The 13,424-nt window shown below is 36.9% G+C and overlaps 2 protein-coding genes across 3 annotated transcripts in view; both read left to right on the forward strand.

Annotated features, from left to right (window-relative positions):
• Window positions 1–383: 383 nt before the first annotated feature.
• On the forward strand, window positions 384–8,039 carry LOC309698335 (uncharacterized protein). The gene is made up of 12 exons (XM_082520698.1): window positions 384–566; window positions 809–841; window positions 2,684–2,956; window positions 3,870–4,151; window positions 4,486–4,776; window positions 4,919–5,179; window positions 5,431–5,679; window positions 5,851–5,958; window positions 6,215–6,277; window positions 6,358–6,417; window positions 6,746–6,808; window positions 7,028–8,039. The coding sequence occupies exons 1-12, from the start codon at window positions 527–529 to the stop codon at window positions 7,150–7,152; spliced, it is 1,848 nt and encodes a 615-aa protein (XP_082376824.1). The 5' UTR covers window positions 384–526; the 3' UTR covers window positions 7,153–8,039.
• Window positions 8,040–12,445: 4,406 nt separating this feature from the next.
• LOC309702777 (Fc receptor-like protein 5) overlaps window positions 12,446–13,424 on the forward strand; it is a 56,256-nt gene continuing 55,277 nt past the window's right edge. For both annotated transcript variants that reach the window (XM_082527398.1, XM_082527399.1), the window contains exons 1-2: window positions 12,446–12,543; window positions 13,112–13,144. In XM_082527398.1, the coding sequence (XP_082383524.1) occupies window positions 12,507–12,543; window positions 13,112–13,144 (70 nt within the window). In that variant the 5' untranslated portion in view covers window positions 12,446–12,506. The remainder of the gene's footprint in view (window positions 12,544–13,111; window positions 13,145–13,424) is intronic.

Here is a 13,424-nt window from a genome sequence, read left to right on the forward strand (position 1 = left end):
ATTGACACATTTCAGAAAGATGGAAAAAAGAAGAAGCATTTTGTGAACAACTAACAGCAAATCAGGTGGTATATAAATAATACACCATACTCATGAAATGAACCCAAGGACAATGTAAATATGAGGTCAATCCAGCTCTGAAACAGAGAGAGAAAACTTCAGACTAATCTATCAGTGTTAGGGAAAAAAAGTGTCAGGTCAGACAAGAAATATGTCAGCTGGCAACACAAAAATAGAGAAATATAACAACACAAGAAACAAATGTTTATGCTTACAATAGACAGGAAATGCAAACACGTCACACAGCTGCTGTGGTCAAAGCTACAGAAGCTGTGTGAGGTTTGTATAAAAAAAGGAAGCACAGAGAAGCAGCAGCCAGAAGAAGCTGAGAGCTCTGCTCTTGTCTGTATTAAATGCAGCTTCTCATCATTCTGCATTTTTTATTTATAATAAATATAATTTATATTAAGTAAACAGTCAGATTGAGATTGGCGAGGATCCAAGTGGGGCACGGCTAGATTTGAAGATGGGATACACTTTGCACTGCGTAACGGGCTTATTATTGTGTAAGTACATTTCTAGCTTCGTTTGAATGGCACTAGTTAATAAAAAAAAAGCTTCTAATCTGTGAGCATTATAGTCTATAACTGGTTAAAACGGTTTAATTTTATGATCCTTAAGGAAAATGTTGCTGGTGCCTTTGCTCAGTTTAATCTGGAGCATTATGTTGGATACATGGTTGTTTTTCATTGCTTGTCTTGTTTGATTTTCTGACAGTTTGATTCTGATGTTTCAATCTTTATTTTAGTGCTCAGTACACTCTTCTACATAAATACTGATGGTGAGAAATTTATTTTTCTTTGCTTTGCATTTATAGAATATGCATGACATTGCTTTCCAGATTCACACCTCCTGTACCACTCTAAATTATTTCTTAACACATTTTTTAACAGTTTATATAACATTTTAAAACACTAAAATCTGATGCAGTTGCAAAAATTGTCAGGAAAAAAGACTATACATGAGATGGACAGATAACAAATAATATTAAATACAAATTTTCATTATGTTAAAATGTTGGAACACTTTAAACGTCCAGAACCAATTAAATTCCCTTTTCAACAGGCTCATAAATATTACATATTTAACTTTTCTTGTGCAGTGTTGTTTCGGTATTTTCTTTAGTTGTGGGGAAATAAATAAAACACATAACACACAGATAAATAAATACAAGCAACAAAGTTTTTATGCTTCTATTTGGATTTGTAACTGAATATTTTTATGTGAACATTTGCTGTAAGGAGAATTTTGTTATAGAAATTATCACACATTCACTCAGTGATTTGTTTGGTGCTTCTGGCACATTAGACTGAGTGTCTTCATACAAAACTACACTACAGATTCCCTCTAATTTATTCTTCGTCTATTCATAGACCACTTAAATCAATTCAGCTCAGTTAACAGTTAGTAAGGTAAAGACCCTAGAATAATAGAAAGTCTAACTAATTTGATGACACAGAAAACTGACTTTAAAGATCAACATTGCTTTCTAATCCACCAATGTCAGCTTGTAGTACACCTGTTGGATAGAGCAGTAACACTGATGGTCACATGCTCTACCAATAACAGAAATAGTACCTACAGTGTTCTGAATCTCCCTGTTTTCAAACAGTGTGTGAAATACTGTTTTTGTATTTTATGTGATGTTACTGTCATTTCCATATGACAAAGGCAAAGGGAGAGTAGGCTCTGTGTAAATATGATGCAGCCCCCACAGGAATAACAGACACCATTCAGTGTCATGTTACCTTTGAGTGTTATTAAAGGATAATGTAGAGAGGACACAAAACATCTAAAAGTAATTTGTTTGTGCAGCATTTGTCTTTGAATAGATGAAGAATAAATCAGAGGGAATCTGTAGTTTTTGCATGAAGACATGTGTCACATGCAAGTAAATATTTTCTATTTGGTGCTAGAAGCTAAATGACTGAGTGAATGTGTAAAGTGTGATCTTTTCTCAGAATACTCAGAGCTGACTCTTGTTTTCTCAACATTCTTGTCCTTTTGGATGTGAGCTCAGCCTTCGACACTATCTCTCACGCCATCCTTCTAAACAGAATTTCCTCTCTTGGCATCTCTGACACACTTATTCTCACTCAATATTGATGACTCCACATTTTCCCTTCACCTCAAGTTAAGAGCCTTGGTGTCATCCTAGACAGTTTATTATCTTATAAATCTCACATCAATAATCTCACTTGTTCTGCCCATTTCCATCTACGCAACATTAACCGATTATGTCCTATGTCCTATGTCCGGATAGTAAACAAAATTCTTCTGCTCACCTTCAAGGCCCGTCATAACCTCGCTCCTCCCTAACTTTCTAACCTGATAAGCACCACCTCTTCTGCCTGCTCACATCCAACTTGTTGTGCCTTCTTTCCATCTCAGCACCATGGAAACCAGAGCTTTCAGTTGATCTGCTCCCAGGGTGTGGGAATCTCTCTGTCTCGAAGTTGTTCTTCATTTTGTCATTGTTCTATTATGTGTTTTATTCTATTGTTGTGTTGTTGGGTATTTGAAAGGCACTTTTAAAAAGAAGTTATTATTATTATTTCTATAACAAAGTTCTTCCTGAAGCAAGTGAAAATCTGATATTTCTCTTTTCCTGTAACCTCAACAGCAAGTAAATGCAGAGCCACACTGACAGCACAAAGTTCAGTCATACCAGCAGGGGGCAATGTGACACTGAACTGCTCTGTGGAGGGCTCTGCTGGCTGGAATGTTTATTGGTTCAGAAGTGATTCAGTCTCCTCTGAAATCCAGCTCATAAGAGAAGGTGAAACAAACAGAGTTATTAGTGTCTCACAAGGAGGTCTGTACCACTGCAGAGGAGGGAGAGGAGATCCAGTTTACTTCACAGAAGAGAGCAATGAAGTCACCATTACTGAAACCGGTAATTTCCAAAAGTAACAAACTGAAAGACCTGAATCTGTTTGTTCTGTTTCTAGAGTGGTCTGAGTTGAATTTTTAGTTTTCTGTTAAACTGAAATGGATCATTATGTGATCTGTGCTAACAACATTCTCTGTAAACTGTGAGTTTGTCTGATAAGAGAGACCCTGGGTTTCTGTTCCAGAAAGACAGTTAACTTACCCTAACTCTGAGTTAGGTTACCAAGTTACCATGGTAACAGGCTTCTGACAGGTTTTCTTTAACAAACTCAGTTTCTCCCTGACTCATCCTCTTCTGCTCCAGTTGAACCAGCTGACTAACACTGGGTTTCAGTTCCTCATTCACAAAATCAAACCTCAGAGTGGAGCCAGTTAATCTGCAGTAGTTTGTGTTTTTAAAAGCGTGAAAATCAGAATTCAATATTAGTTTGCCATTTTGTGTACTTATTAAGTGCTTTTACATTAATTCAGAATCTGAACATGTTTTCACTGAAAATCATCTATATCAGTGTCTCAACCCAGATAACTGTGACACTGATCCAGGTCTGTCTGAAGGTGTTATAGGCTCTGTAATGGAACAGAAAACTGGGTCTGCATCACAATGGAAAGGGCCTTCTTTTAACACGTTTGTCTGATGCAAATTTGCATTAAGACTTGGAAAGCTGCACTTTTGAGCTAAATGTGAAAATTACTATCTGTGAACTCTGACTATTAATGGTAACTTTGTTCTTCTTCTTCTTATTATTATTATTATTATTATTATACAAATATATAAATAAATACATGGGTCTGCATCAGATGCTATTCACAAGGCAGGAAAAATCCAACACAGGACACAAAATATCTAAAAGCAATTTGTTTGTGCAACATTTGTATTTTGTGATGTACTGATGTACTTTTTCCTGTCACCTCAACAGCAAGTAAAGCCAAAGCCAAACTGACAGCACAAAGTTTAATCATACCAGTAGGGGGCAGTGTGACACTGAGCTGCTCTGTGAACCCATCATCATCATCTGGATGGAAATACTACTGGTACAGAGATGAGAAATCCTCTGAAGCCCTGACCACACAAGATGCAGTTTTCCACTCAAATGGACAAATCAGTGTCTCACAGGAAGGACTCTACAGGTGCAGAGGAGGAAGAGGAAACCCAGTTTACTACACAGAGGACAGCCAGTCAGTCAGGATTGGGAAAACTGGTCAGTTTGTATTCACCAACAATGTTAAATAGATTGATGACTGAGGATTACTATGAAGGAAAAACAAAATTATATTTCACGGTAACGGCTCTTATTGGAAATTGTTGAACACGAACAGTCATGTAAAATGTAGAGTCCATGGGAACTGACTAAAAGTGCTCTCTAGTCAAGTAAAATATATTAATTTTCACAAGAATACAAATATGAAACATAAATATCACAGATTAACAGAACATAAAAAAGGAAAACATATTGGGGGAAAAAAACACTGAGAAAGCATTGAGAAAAAACGGAGAGTGAGCCTGACGAAATAATATTCATTACTTTCCAACAGGATCTGTCCTCACTGTGTCTCCATCATGGCTGAGTCCTGGAGCCTCAGTAACTCTGAACTGTGAGGTTGAACATCCGTCTGCAGGATGGAGCTTCTACTGGTATAAAGCTGTTCCTGATCTATCAGAGAAATCCTCCAGTTATGAGCTGCTACCTGATGGCAGTGGGACTGCACAGGACTCCTACATCATTCATGGACAGACACACACAGCAGGATATGTGTGCAGAGCTGGAAGAGGAGACCCAGAGTATCACACTGATCACAGTCGACCAAAGTTTGTCTGGTCTGCAGGTCAGTTTGATTCTGTCTAATAAGTTGTGTCATCACTGTAATCCACCAAGGTTCAGCTCATTATTTTTTTTCTAATACTAATTTGACATTTTTTGTTCCTAACATCTGTGAGCTTTGTGTCTTCACTGCATGTTGTTTCCAGATGTTCGTTCAGCAGCGTCTCTCACAGTGAGTCCTGACAGAGTGCAACACTTCACCTCTGACTCTGTCTCACTGACCTGTGAGGGAAACTTCACTGAGTGGAGAGTGAGGAAGTTCTCTGAGGACGGCCGACTGTACTCTGACTGTAGGAGAATGACTGGATCCACATGTGACATCAACACATCAAAGTCAGATACTGCAGTGTACTGGTGTGAGTCTGGATCAGGAGAGTTCAGTAGTGCAGTCAACATCACTGTACAGAGTATGTTATTATACATTTACTACTTGGATTTGGATGATTTAGACGTCACATGAACATTTGTCCCAGCTTTGCTGTATGTGAAGTCATTTCATGTGGGAAAAATAAAACACATACAGTAATTTTTAAATGTACAAGATCAGATCTTCATGATGAACATTTGTACAATCTGTTCTTATTATTGTTTGTCAGCTTTTTCTCAAAGTGTGCACCAGCTGATGTGACTGAAACAATTGTGTGTGATTGTGTCACAGATGATGGTAATGGTGCTATCCTGGTGAGTCCTGTTCATCCTGTGACTGAGGGAGCTTCTGTTAGTCTGAGCTGCAGTTTGAGAACACAAAAAATACTTTCCAATGTGTTTTTCTATCACAATGACAAACTTATTGAAAATGATCCCCGAGGGGAGCTGAAGATCTCTGCAGTGTCAAAGTCTGATGAAGGTTTCTACAAGTGTCAGTACTCAGGAAGAGAGTCAGCACAGAGCTGGATGTCAGTTAAAGGTGAGCAGGATCAAAACATCTGATGGAGTTTTATAAACCAATGACTGAGAAGGAACGTTAGATTGTCTGATTTAAGTCTCAAAGTCACTTGGCTCCATTTTATGAATGTATTTATTTATAAGATTATAATTTATTAATTAATTTCTGTTTTTTGTTACGTAACTGTGTCAGGAGCTGACAGCTCTTCATCTCCTGTGTGGTTGATGGTTGGACTGGTTTGTGGAGTCTCTCTCATTATTATTCTCCTGCTCTTGTTGTATTGCTGCAGACAGTCCAAGTGTAAGAGCCTCTTTTCTGTTTTCACTCTGTATTAGAGAGTTTATTTACTACACACACTTTAATTATTCACACATATACTAATACTACTGTTATCTTTATGTAATCACACAAGTTGAATACAGTGAAATTGGTGTACTCCAGTTTGAAAAGCACGCAACACCTAGATATGAAAAAGGTGTGAAATTTAAGAAGACTATCTCGTGATATGTTTATAAACATTTAACTTTTTCTTTGTCTTTTCTTTTTTTTATTGCAGTTCCAGATGAAACCCGAGATGTCACATATTCTCTCATTAAGCTTAAAGATTTTGAAAAGAGGAGTATGCAAAGCACACATTGTGTGGGGGAAAAAATTGTATTAATTATTTTCTTTTGTGAATTAATCTGATCATCTTAACAGGGAAGCATCACAAACCAGAAGAGTGTGTTATTTACTCTGAGGTGAAGACGGGAGCTGCAGGTACAGTCACAACAGTCTCATTCAGTGTTTGTACTTGAATGTGTCATCACATCATTATATTGCAGGTAATTATAGGTCAACATGGAGTTTAGTTATTCACTTACTGATCAGTGTTTCAGCTTTACTGAATAACAGCATCCACAGATTCTGACTCAGACCTCAATCACAAAACACACACATGCAAAGCTGAAGTGTCACAGGCAACAAATGATTTCACTTAGATTTCTTTCACTGTAGTTGCAAAAAGTTTAAATTCCATGTGTATCCAACATCTTTGTATCATATATGTGCTGAACAAATGTGTCCTGAGCTCTGACGTCTCTTTTAGAGGACAGTCTGATGTATGCTGAGGTCAAACAGCCCAAAAAAGAAAAAGCCAAGAAAAACAAAGGTGAGCAAAGTCTGCCATCATCTCCACTGAATATTGTTCAACATGTTTATCTGCTCTTACAATGTAAATCTGTTTATTTTACAGTTTATATTTATGTATTCACAATTCATCAGCTGATTAAAATCTATCATACTCAATTGTCTTTGCATCAGTGGAGACATCCAGTTTCCTCCTGGTTAATGATATTATTGTTTTCAATGATCTTCTCTTCATTCACAGGAACATCAAGTCCTGCAGCTGATGCAGCAGTTTATTCTGAAGTCACATCAGGAAGCTCTCTCAGTAATTCTGCTGCCATGCAGGCTGATTTATTCTTCACATTATTAAATGTCTTCAGCTCATAATATCTTTACATGTTGGAAATCACTTTGTCTCTTTGTGCTTGTCTTACAGGTCAGTGAGGAGAGCTGTAGCAGCAAAGCCAAGAAGAAGCTTTTTATGAACCCACTCTTGCTCCTCTGATATTTTTTATTTAAATCTATGCTCTCATTTTTATGAAGATTATATATTTTTAAAATACACTTTTAAAAAAAATATATATATATATATTCATTGTTAAAGGTTTTGTATAAAACTTTGAATGTATCCTGTTCCAACAGCTGCAAAAAAAAATAGTTTGAAATATGTGATCATATATTTAGTTTCTTATATAGCGCAACTTAAAGTCAGAGTTGTTTGCCATGACTTTTGTTGCCATGAAAACAGGATACTGCTGGACTTCAAGCTTGCTCTGTCCATTTTACTTTAGTTATTTTGTTTGTCCTGTCTTAGTTTTATTATATCTATTTGAGAGGGATTTATCTTTTAGCTCTTTTTAGAGTCATTTTATATATTGTGAATAAAATAAATGTTTTTATTTGCTACTCTTTTGGGTGTAAAAGGCCTTTATTGGTTACTTTCTATTTTGCCTCTGGCTTATTTTTATCAACCGAAAAGCCTCATGATTTCCCCAAAATGGGGAAACTAAGCATGTGGTTTCAACGAAAAGCCTTCTGTTTATGAGATGTCTTTTTTCATGGTATCAGCACATAGCAGAGAGTAAACAAGGAGTTCAGACAAAAAGCACAGTGGAAAAATCACTTTGATAATTATCACTGTTACATTTAAGAATGCATGACACTGTGAAAAGCAATGAAAAATAATTGTGGTCATTGTGGTGCTGAGACATGGAAGGTGGAAAAAAAGCAACAAAAAATGTGACATGTCGTAAAACTGAAACTCCTCACACTGAAACAGCCTGTATGAGTCTGTTTAAAAAATAAAAATAAATCTGGTCTTTTCAATATTTTCCCCATGTTTTTTTTTTCAAACCTTTATATGTCAAAGCCACCCTGCTGAATAGCTATTGAAACTTGTATAGGCAGTATATAAACAACAAATAATATACCATAAACAGCAGGTTACATTAGTGTATTTCCCCATTTCTATTGTTGCCAACAAACAAACTCAAACATCACCAACAGCAAAAATCAGTCTTTGGAAAATCTGTATGTTTCCCTCCCTCCCCTACTTGCTGGCAGCTGGATTGCAGGTTGTGTCAGATAGCTCAGCTATTATTATGCCAGCAAGACAGCATTTAAGTCATTTTGAATTTGTGTTTGAAAAGGACAAAGAAGAACACCACAGTGAAATGCAAACTGAATCTATCTTATATGAAGTGTCTCTACTTTTAACCTGGAAAATTTCCTGTTAATACAATCATACTGTGATTTTCATGCCAGATTTCAGTCTTGTCCTTGTATGCAGTTTCTATAGTCTTTGTGAATATTTAGACATTATGTATTTTTATGATCATATATTCACAGTCTTCACAATTTTAAGCTGACAAAAATTATTCTGGAATGGTTCTGCGTTTTGTAGATATAGTTTTCTGCAAGTTGGTGAAACTCTGCCACTTAAATATTCTCTAAATATTCTCCCTTAATGCATATCTAAGGAGACAAGAAGTAAAAGTCAAAAACAGCTTTACTGCTGAGCTCCTTAATAAATACAACAAACAGCAGGTCAGGTCCAAATAATCTGAAACTACACCTCTTGCAACAAAACACAAACACAAGGACAGACACAAACATAAAAGAAAACATGGCAAAGGACAAGGAAGACAGGTGGGAGGACAGCTAAAACCAATCTAACTAAACACAAAGCACTATGGACACAAGAGATCAAAATAAGACAGGAAGATAAGATGAGACCAGAAGACCATAGAGACAGAAGATAAACAAACAAGGAGACAAGACTGGAGGGACAGAATGGGAATACTAAAGGGGATAAACAATCATTTAAATAAAGAAGTCAAGGAACTAAAGGCACTGATAACAAACTCATAAGGAAAGCAACCCCCCCCCCCCCAAAAAAAAACAAACAAACAACAACTATCATTATAAACTAAAGACTATCAATATATCTATCATACAGAACATAGTACCATTATACAAAGATTATAAAAAATACAAAACTAGATGAACCATAAAAATCCTATGAAAATCTAAACCCTGTGTCCAAGACATAGAGATCATAACAAATATTTGAACAACATAGTAAAATTAAATGAAATATATCACTTTAAACAATTAAACATTTAAGCATGCTTGTTTGTAAATAATATATGGATTTATAAGATTTTCAAATCACAATTCTCTCTTTTTTTTAAATTTACATTCCATGCAGCATTCCTTTTTTTTTTCTTTTTTTTTTGCAGATGAGTCTGTAAAACTGAATCTCCTTATTCACTTAAATTTAGCACATGCCTTAGAAGTGTGATGACCCCTTGGCCTTTTGTGCCCTCAGTCTTAGATTTATGTTGTTTGTACTGTGCTTTGTTCTGCTGGAGGCTAACTACCTGCATGAGCTGCACCTGGACCCAGTGAGCTTGGCTATGAAGGCTTCTCTCTGTCCTGACTTTGGCATCCACATCCTTACTTGATCGTGCTTAACTGCAGCATGATTTCTTGAGTTATTTTGCTATTTTTACACTCTGCCACACATACATGCATGCTTTACACTACTGACCTGCTGGCAAACATGTTTTCTTTATTTATCTTGCCATTAATCTATTCTTACTTAGTTATCACCTCGGTCAGTCTCCCTCTCTTGTTGGAGCCAATGGGCCAGGGTTGCCAGGGTTTCCATGGCAACAAAAGTCATACATGCTCTAGAAACCATCATAGCAATACAGTAAGCATGTACTCTGTCTTTTATCAGCCGTAGCTCACACATCAGCCTGGCTCTGATGTGTGGTTAGTAGAAAGTTCTGAGTTTATTTAAGCTGCTATAGTGAGTGATGAATTACTGTTGTGGTGAATAAGCTTTCTTTGGCTTGTGATTATAATCAGTCTGTTTGTAGCACATCTCCCACTGTACACACATAGAGTCTCAGACAGTTTCCTTCCAGAAATCACACACATATCAGTTCCAGGCCTGCTACTGTGTAAAACAGGATAGAATATTAGTGGATGCCTAGCAGTTGTGCTGGTCAGCCTCCTCTGGCATTCCCCCTGAACCCACTGCACCACCCCTTCCCTGCAGCTGAACCACAAACCACACCCAACCACCACGGACTGAAACTTTGCTACCACTTATTCCACTGAACATAATTGTTGGCTGAGGAAATGAATGTGCTTATTTGGTACAGGCCTTTCACAGAGTTATTATGCCTGTGAAAATAAATTCAAGTGCAACTTAAAGTAATTGTGTATTGTGTATCTGCTAAGTAAAAAACACAGTGACTTTATCATTTTTTCTCTGGCCTACTAAACCAAAAAGAGGAAGAACAGTTTGAGCTGAATTTGTACAGCCTTCCAAAGAACACGATTGAGCCCTGACAGCTGATAGCAGAGATAGATCATAGGCAGAACTCAAGATACCAAGTTTTTAAAACTCCACTCTCATCTGTCATCACGTTGCTGCAGACATTAATTACTGACTAGCCACTTCCTTTTTTCTGTTTTATTTTGCAAATGATGTGCTTTAGTTACTATATATAATAATAATAATAATGGATTGGATTTATATAGCGCTTTTCTAGGCACCCAAAGCGCTTTACAATACCACTATTCATTCACTCTCACATTCATACACTGGTGGAGGCAAGCTACAGTTGTAGCCACAGCTGCCCTGGGGCAGACTGACAGAAGCGAGGCTGCCATATCGCGCCATCGGCCCAACACCAGTAGGCAGTAGGGTAAAGTGTCTTGCACAAGGACACAACGACTAGGACAGAGAGCCCGGGGATCGAACCGGCAACCTTCCGGTTACAGATACGCTTCCCTGAGCCACAGTCGCCCCAAATAATGTCTAATAATAATAATGTCTGCTATATAATTCAAAATAAAAACTGATTGCACATGCACTAAACACATTTGTCGTCTGCTCGCACATAACCTCTAGTGAGTATATGGTGGCATCTTATCCCTGACATATCACATCTTTTTTTGTGTAAAGGGGAACAGAAAATTCAGTCAACCGTTTAGCATAATGAGGCAATACATGGTTTTTGCTTTGTGTATTTCTCAATATGCTTTCAACTTTTAAAGTTAGTACTGCTATAAAATTCAAAAACATACTATTCAATAAATTGTTAATAAAGTTCAAATCTTTTAATAGTGTTGGATCTATAAGATCCTGATTTTTGGTGGCTGCTTTAGAGTCGAGAACCTGGTACTAGAAACTACCTTAGAAGTGCAAACAAGGAACACGTGAACACATGGTACATGGTAGAATAGCAAAGAAGCATGGCAATGGCTTACGTTACTGAGTGCTATGCTTTGTTTTCAGTTAAGAAATATATAGTTTTTGGCAGAAAGATATTGATTATTGTGTTTTGGTATTTTATTTGGCACATTTACCCACAAAATAAGGTCTGTGTGCATCTGTACCATTGCAATTTAGCAAGCAAGAAAATGAATTTGTGCGTTGGTTCATTTATTCCTCTGGTTTGTAAAAACTGCATCTCATTTCCATCAGTTCAGCCACATAAATAATCCGGTCACAACCACCTTCTAACCAAAATTCAACCACAAGATGAAAACATTTACATATCAAAGCAGAAGTGAAAGGATGTTTTCCATTGTAATAGTACAAAAAACAAGCTAAAAGTCTATTTTTTTCCTGCAACTTAAAAGGGAGTATCTTAACCTTGTTTCCTGTTATAGGCATATTCTTTGGTCTAATTATGTCAAAGCAAGTTTGTTCACCTCAACTATGGCCCAGCATGTTTTGCATGAACCTGCTCAGGACAGCCAGAAATAAATGATATGCTGCCATCCGGCCACTGACAGTCTCAAAAACCCAGACAAATATTCCAGAATTATAGCAATCTAAATGTATGGGGTTGTATGACTTTTTTTGTATGGGAAAAAAGTGAGTTTCTAAAGAAGACAGAAGTAAAACTAAACCTAAATGAAAGCTTTGCCTGACTTGAAGTAACAGAACTGTTATTTTATAACGCAGAGAAAGAGAACAACACTGAGAACAAGCTTGAATGTTCTGAATGGACAGGAAACGTAAACACTGATGCGGCTGAAGTTATAGCAGATGGTTGAGCTCAGAGTAAAAGGGAAGGAAGCATGGAAGCCACTGAGAAGAAGAAGTTACGGTCTCATCTATATTAAGCACAGCATCTCTTTCTTCTGCTTATTTGTGAAAGTAAAACACTGAAAGCTTAGCTGTGCATCAGAGAGCTGCAGAGCTGGATGTGAGGATGAAGCGCTCTTTGCTCTGCATGCTGGAGTTATTCTGTAAGTACATCACTGACTTTCTCTTGTGACCAATTTAAGAAACTATATTGGTGTAAATTAAAGTGTATGAGGTGGTTAACAAGTCTCTGAGAATTCGAATGGTATTACCTTATGTCCATTTAAAGCAGGGTATTGCGTTGGAAACACTGCTGTTTTACATTACTAGTTTAGAGCATATAAGCAAAGAAATTTGAGGATGAGTCTCCGATCTGAAAATTTACTTTAACCTCCTAAGACCTGAACTCTTCCACAGCATGCATTTTAAAGTTCTCTTTGATATTTGGTCACATTGGGGCCCGATGAATGTAAAAACAAAGAATTAACAGATTTTTTTTTTTGCCTTATTTTTGTTTTTAATAAAAAATAAGAGCCACCTATGAGGATATTTGTTTATAATTTTGATAGAACAGTAGCAGTATAATGTCGTAAGTGAATATCAGGCCCTTGTAGAGCAAAATTGAGTATTTTGGTCTAAATAACCCAAAATGTCCTAGGAGGTTAAAAAATCTTTTACTTCATAGTGAGTTGATTTGCTGCTGTTTTGATGATGTTTCAATCTTGATTTCAGTGCTCAGTACACTCTTCGATGTAAATGCTGAAGGTACGACAGTTTTTTTTCTTCCTGTTTACAAAGTATGAACAGCATTGATGTATCTCCTGTATCTTTCTGTTTATGTGTTGTCACGGCTGAATCAAAATCCAGACACAGACAAGAACTGACAAACTTATCAGGAGTTTACTTTCACAGACACCAGTAGCTGAGAGAAACAGGTGTCTATGGTAAACGTAGGGGGCTGATTATCCATCAGGAGAGAACCAGCTTTTTGATTTGGTGAACAAAGCCAGGAACAGGGTGAGTTAGAATTGATTTGAGTTGACTG

The sequence above is a fragment of the Aulonocara stuartgranti genome, assembly GCF_965226115.1.
Source record: "Aulonocara stuartgranti genome assembly, chromosome: 3".
Taxonomy (NCBI): Eukaryota; Metazoa; Chordata; class Actinopteri; order Cichliformes; family Cichlidae; genus Aulonocara; species Aulonocara stuartgranti.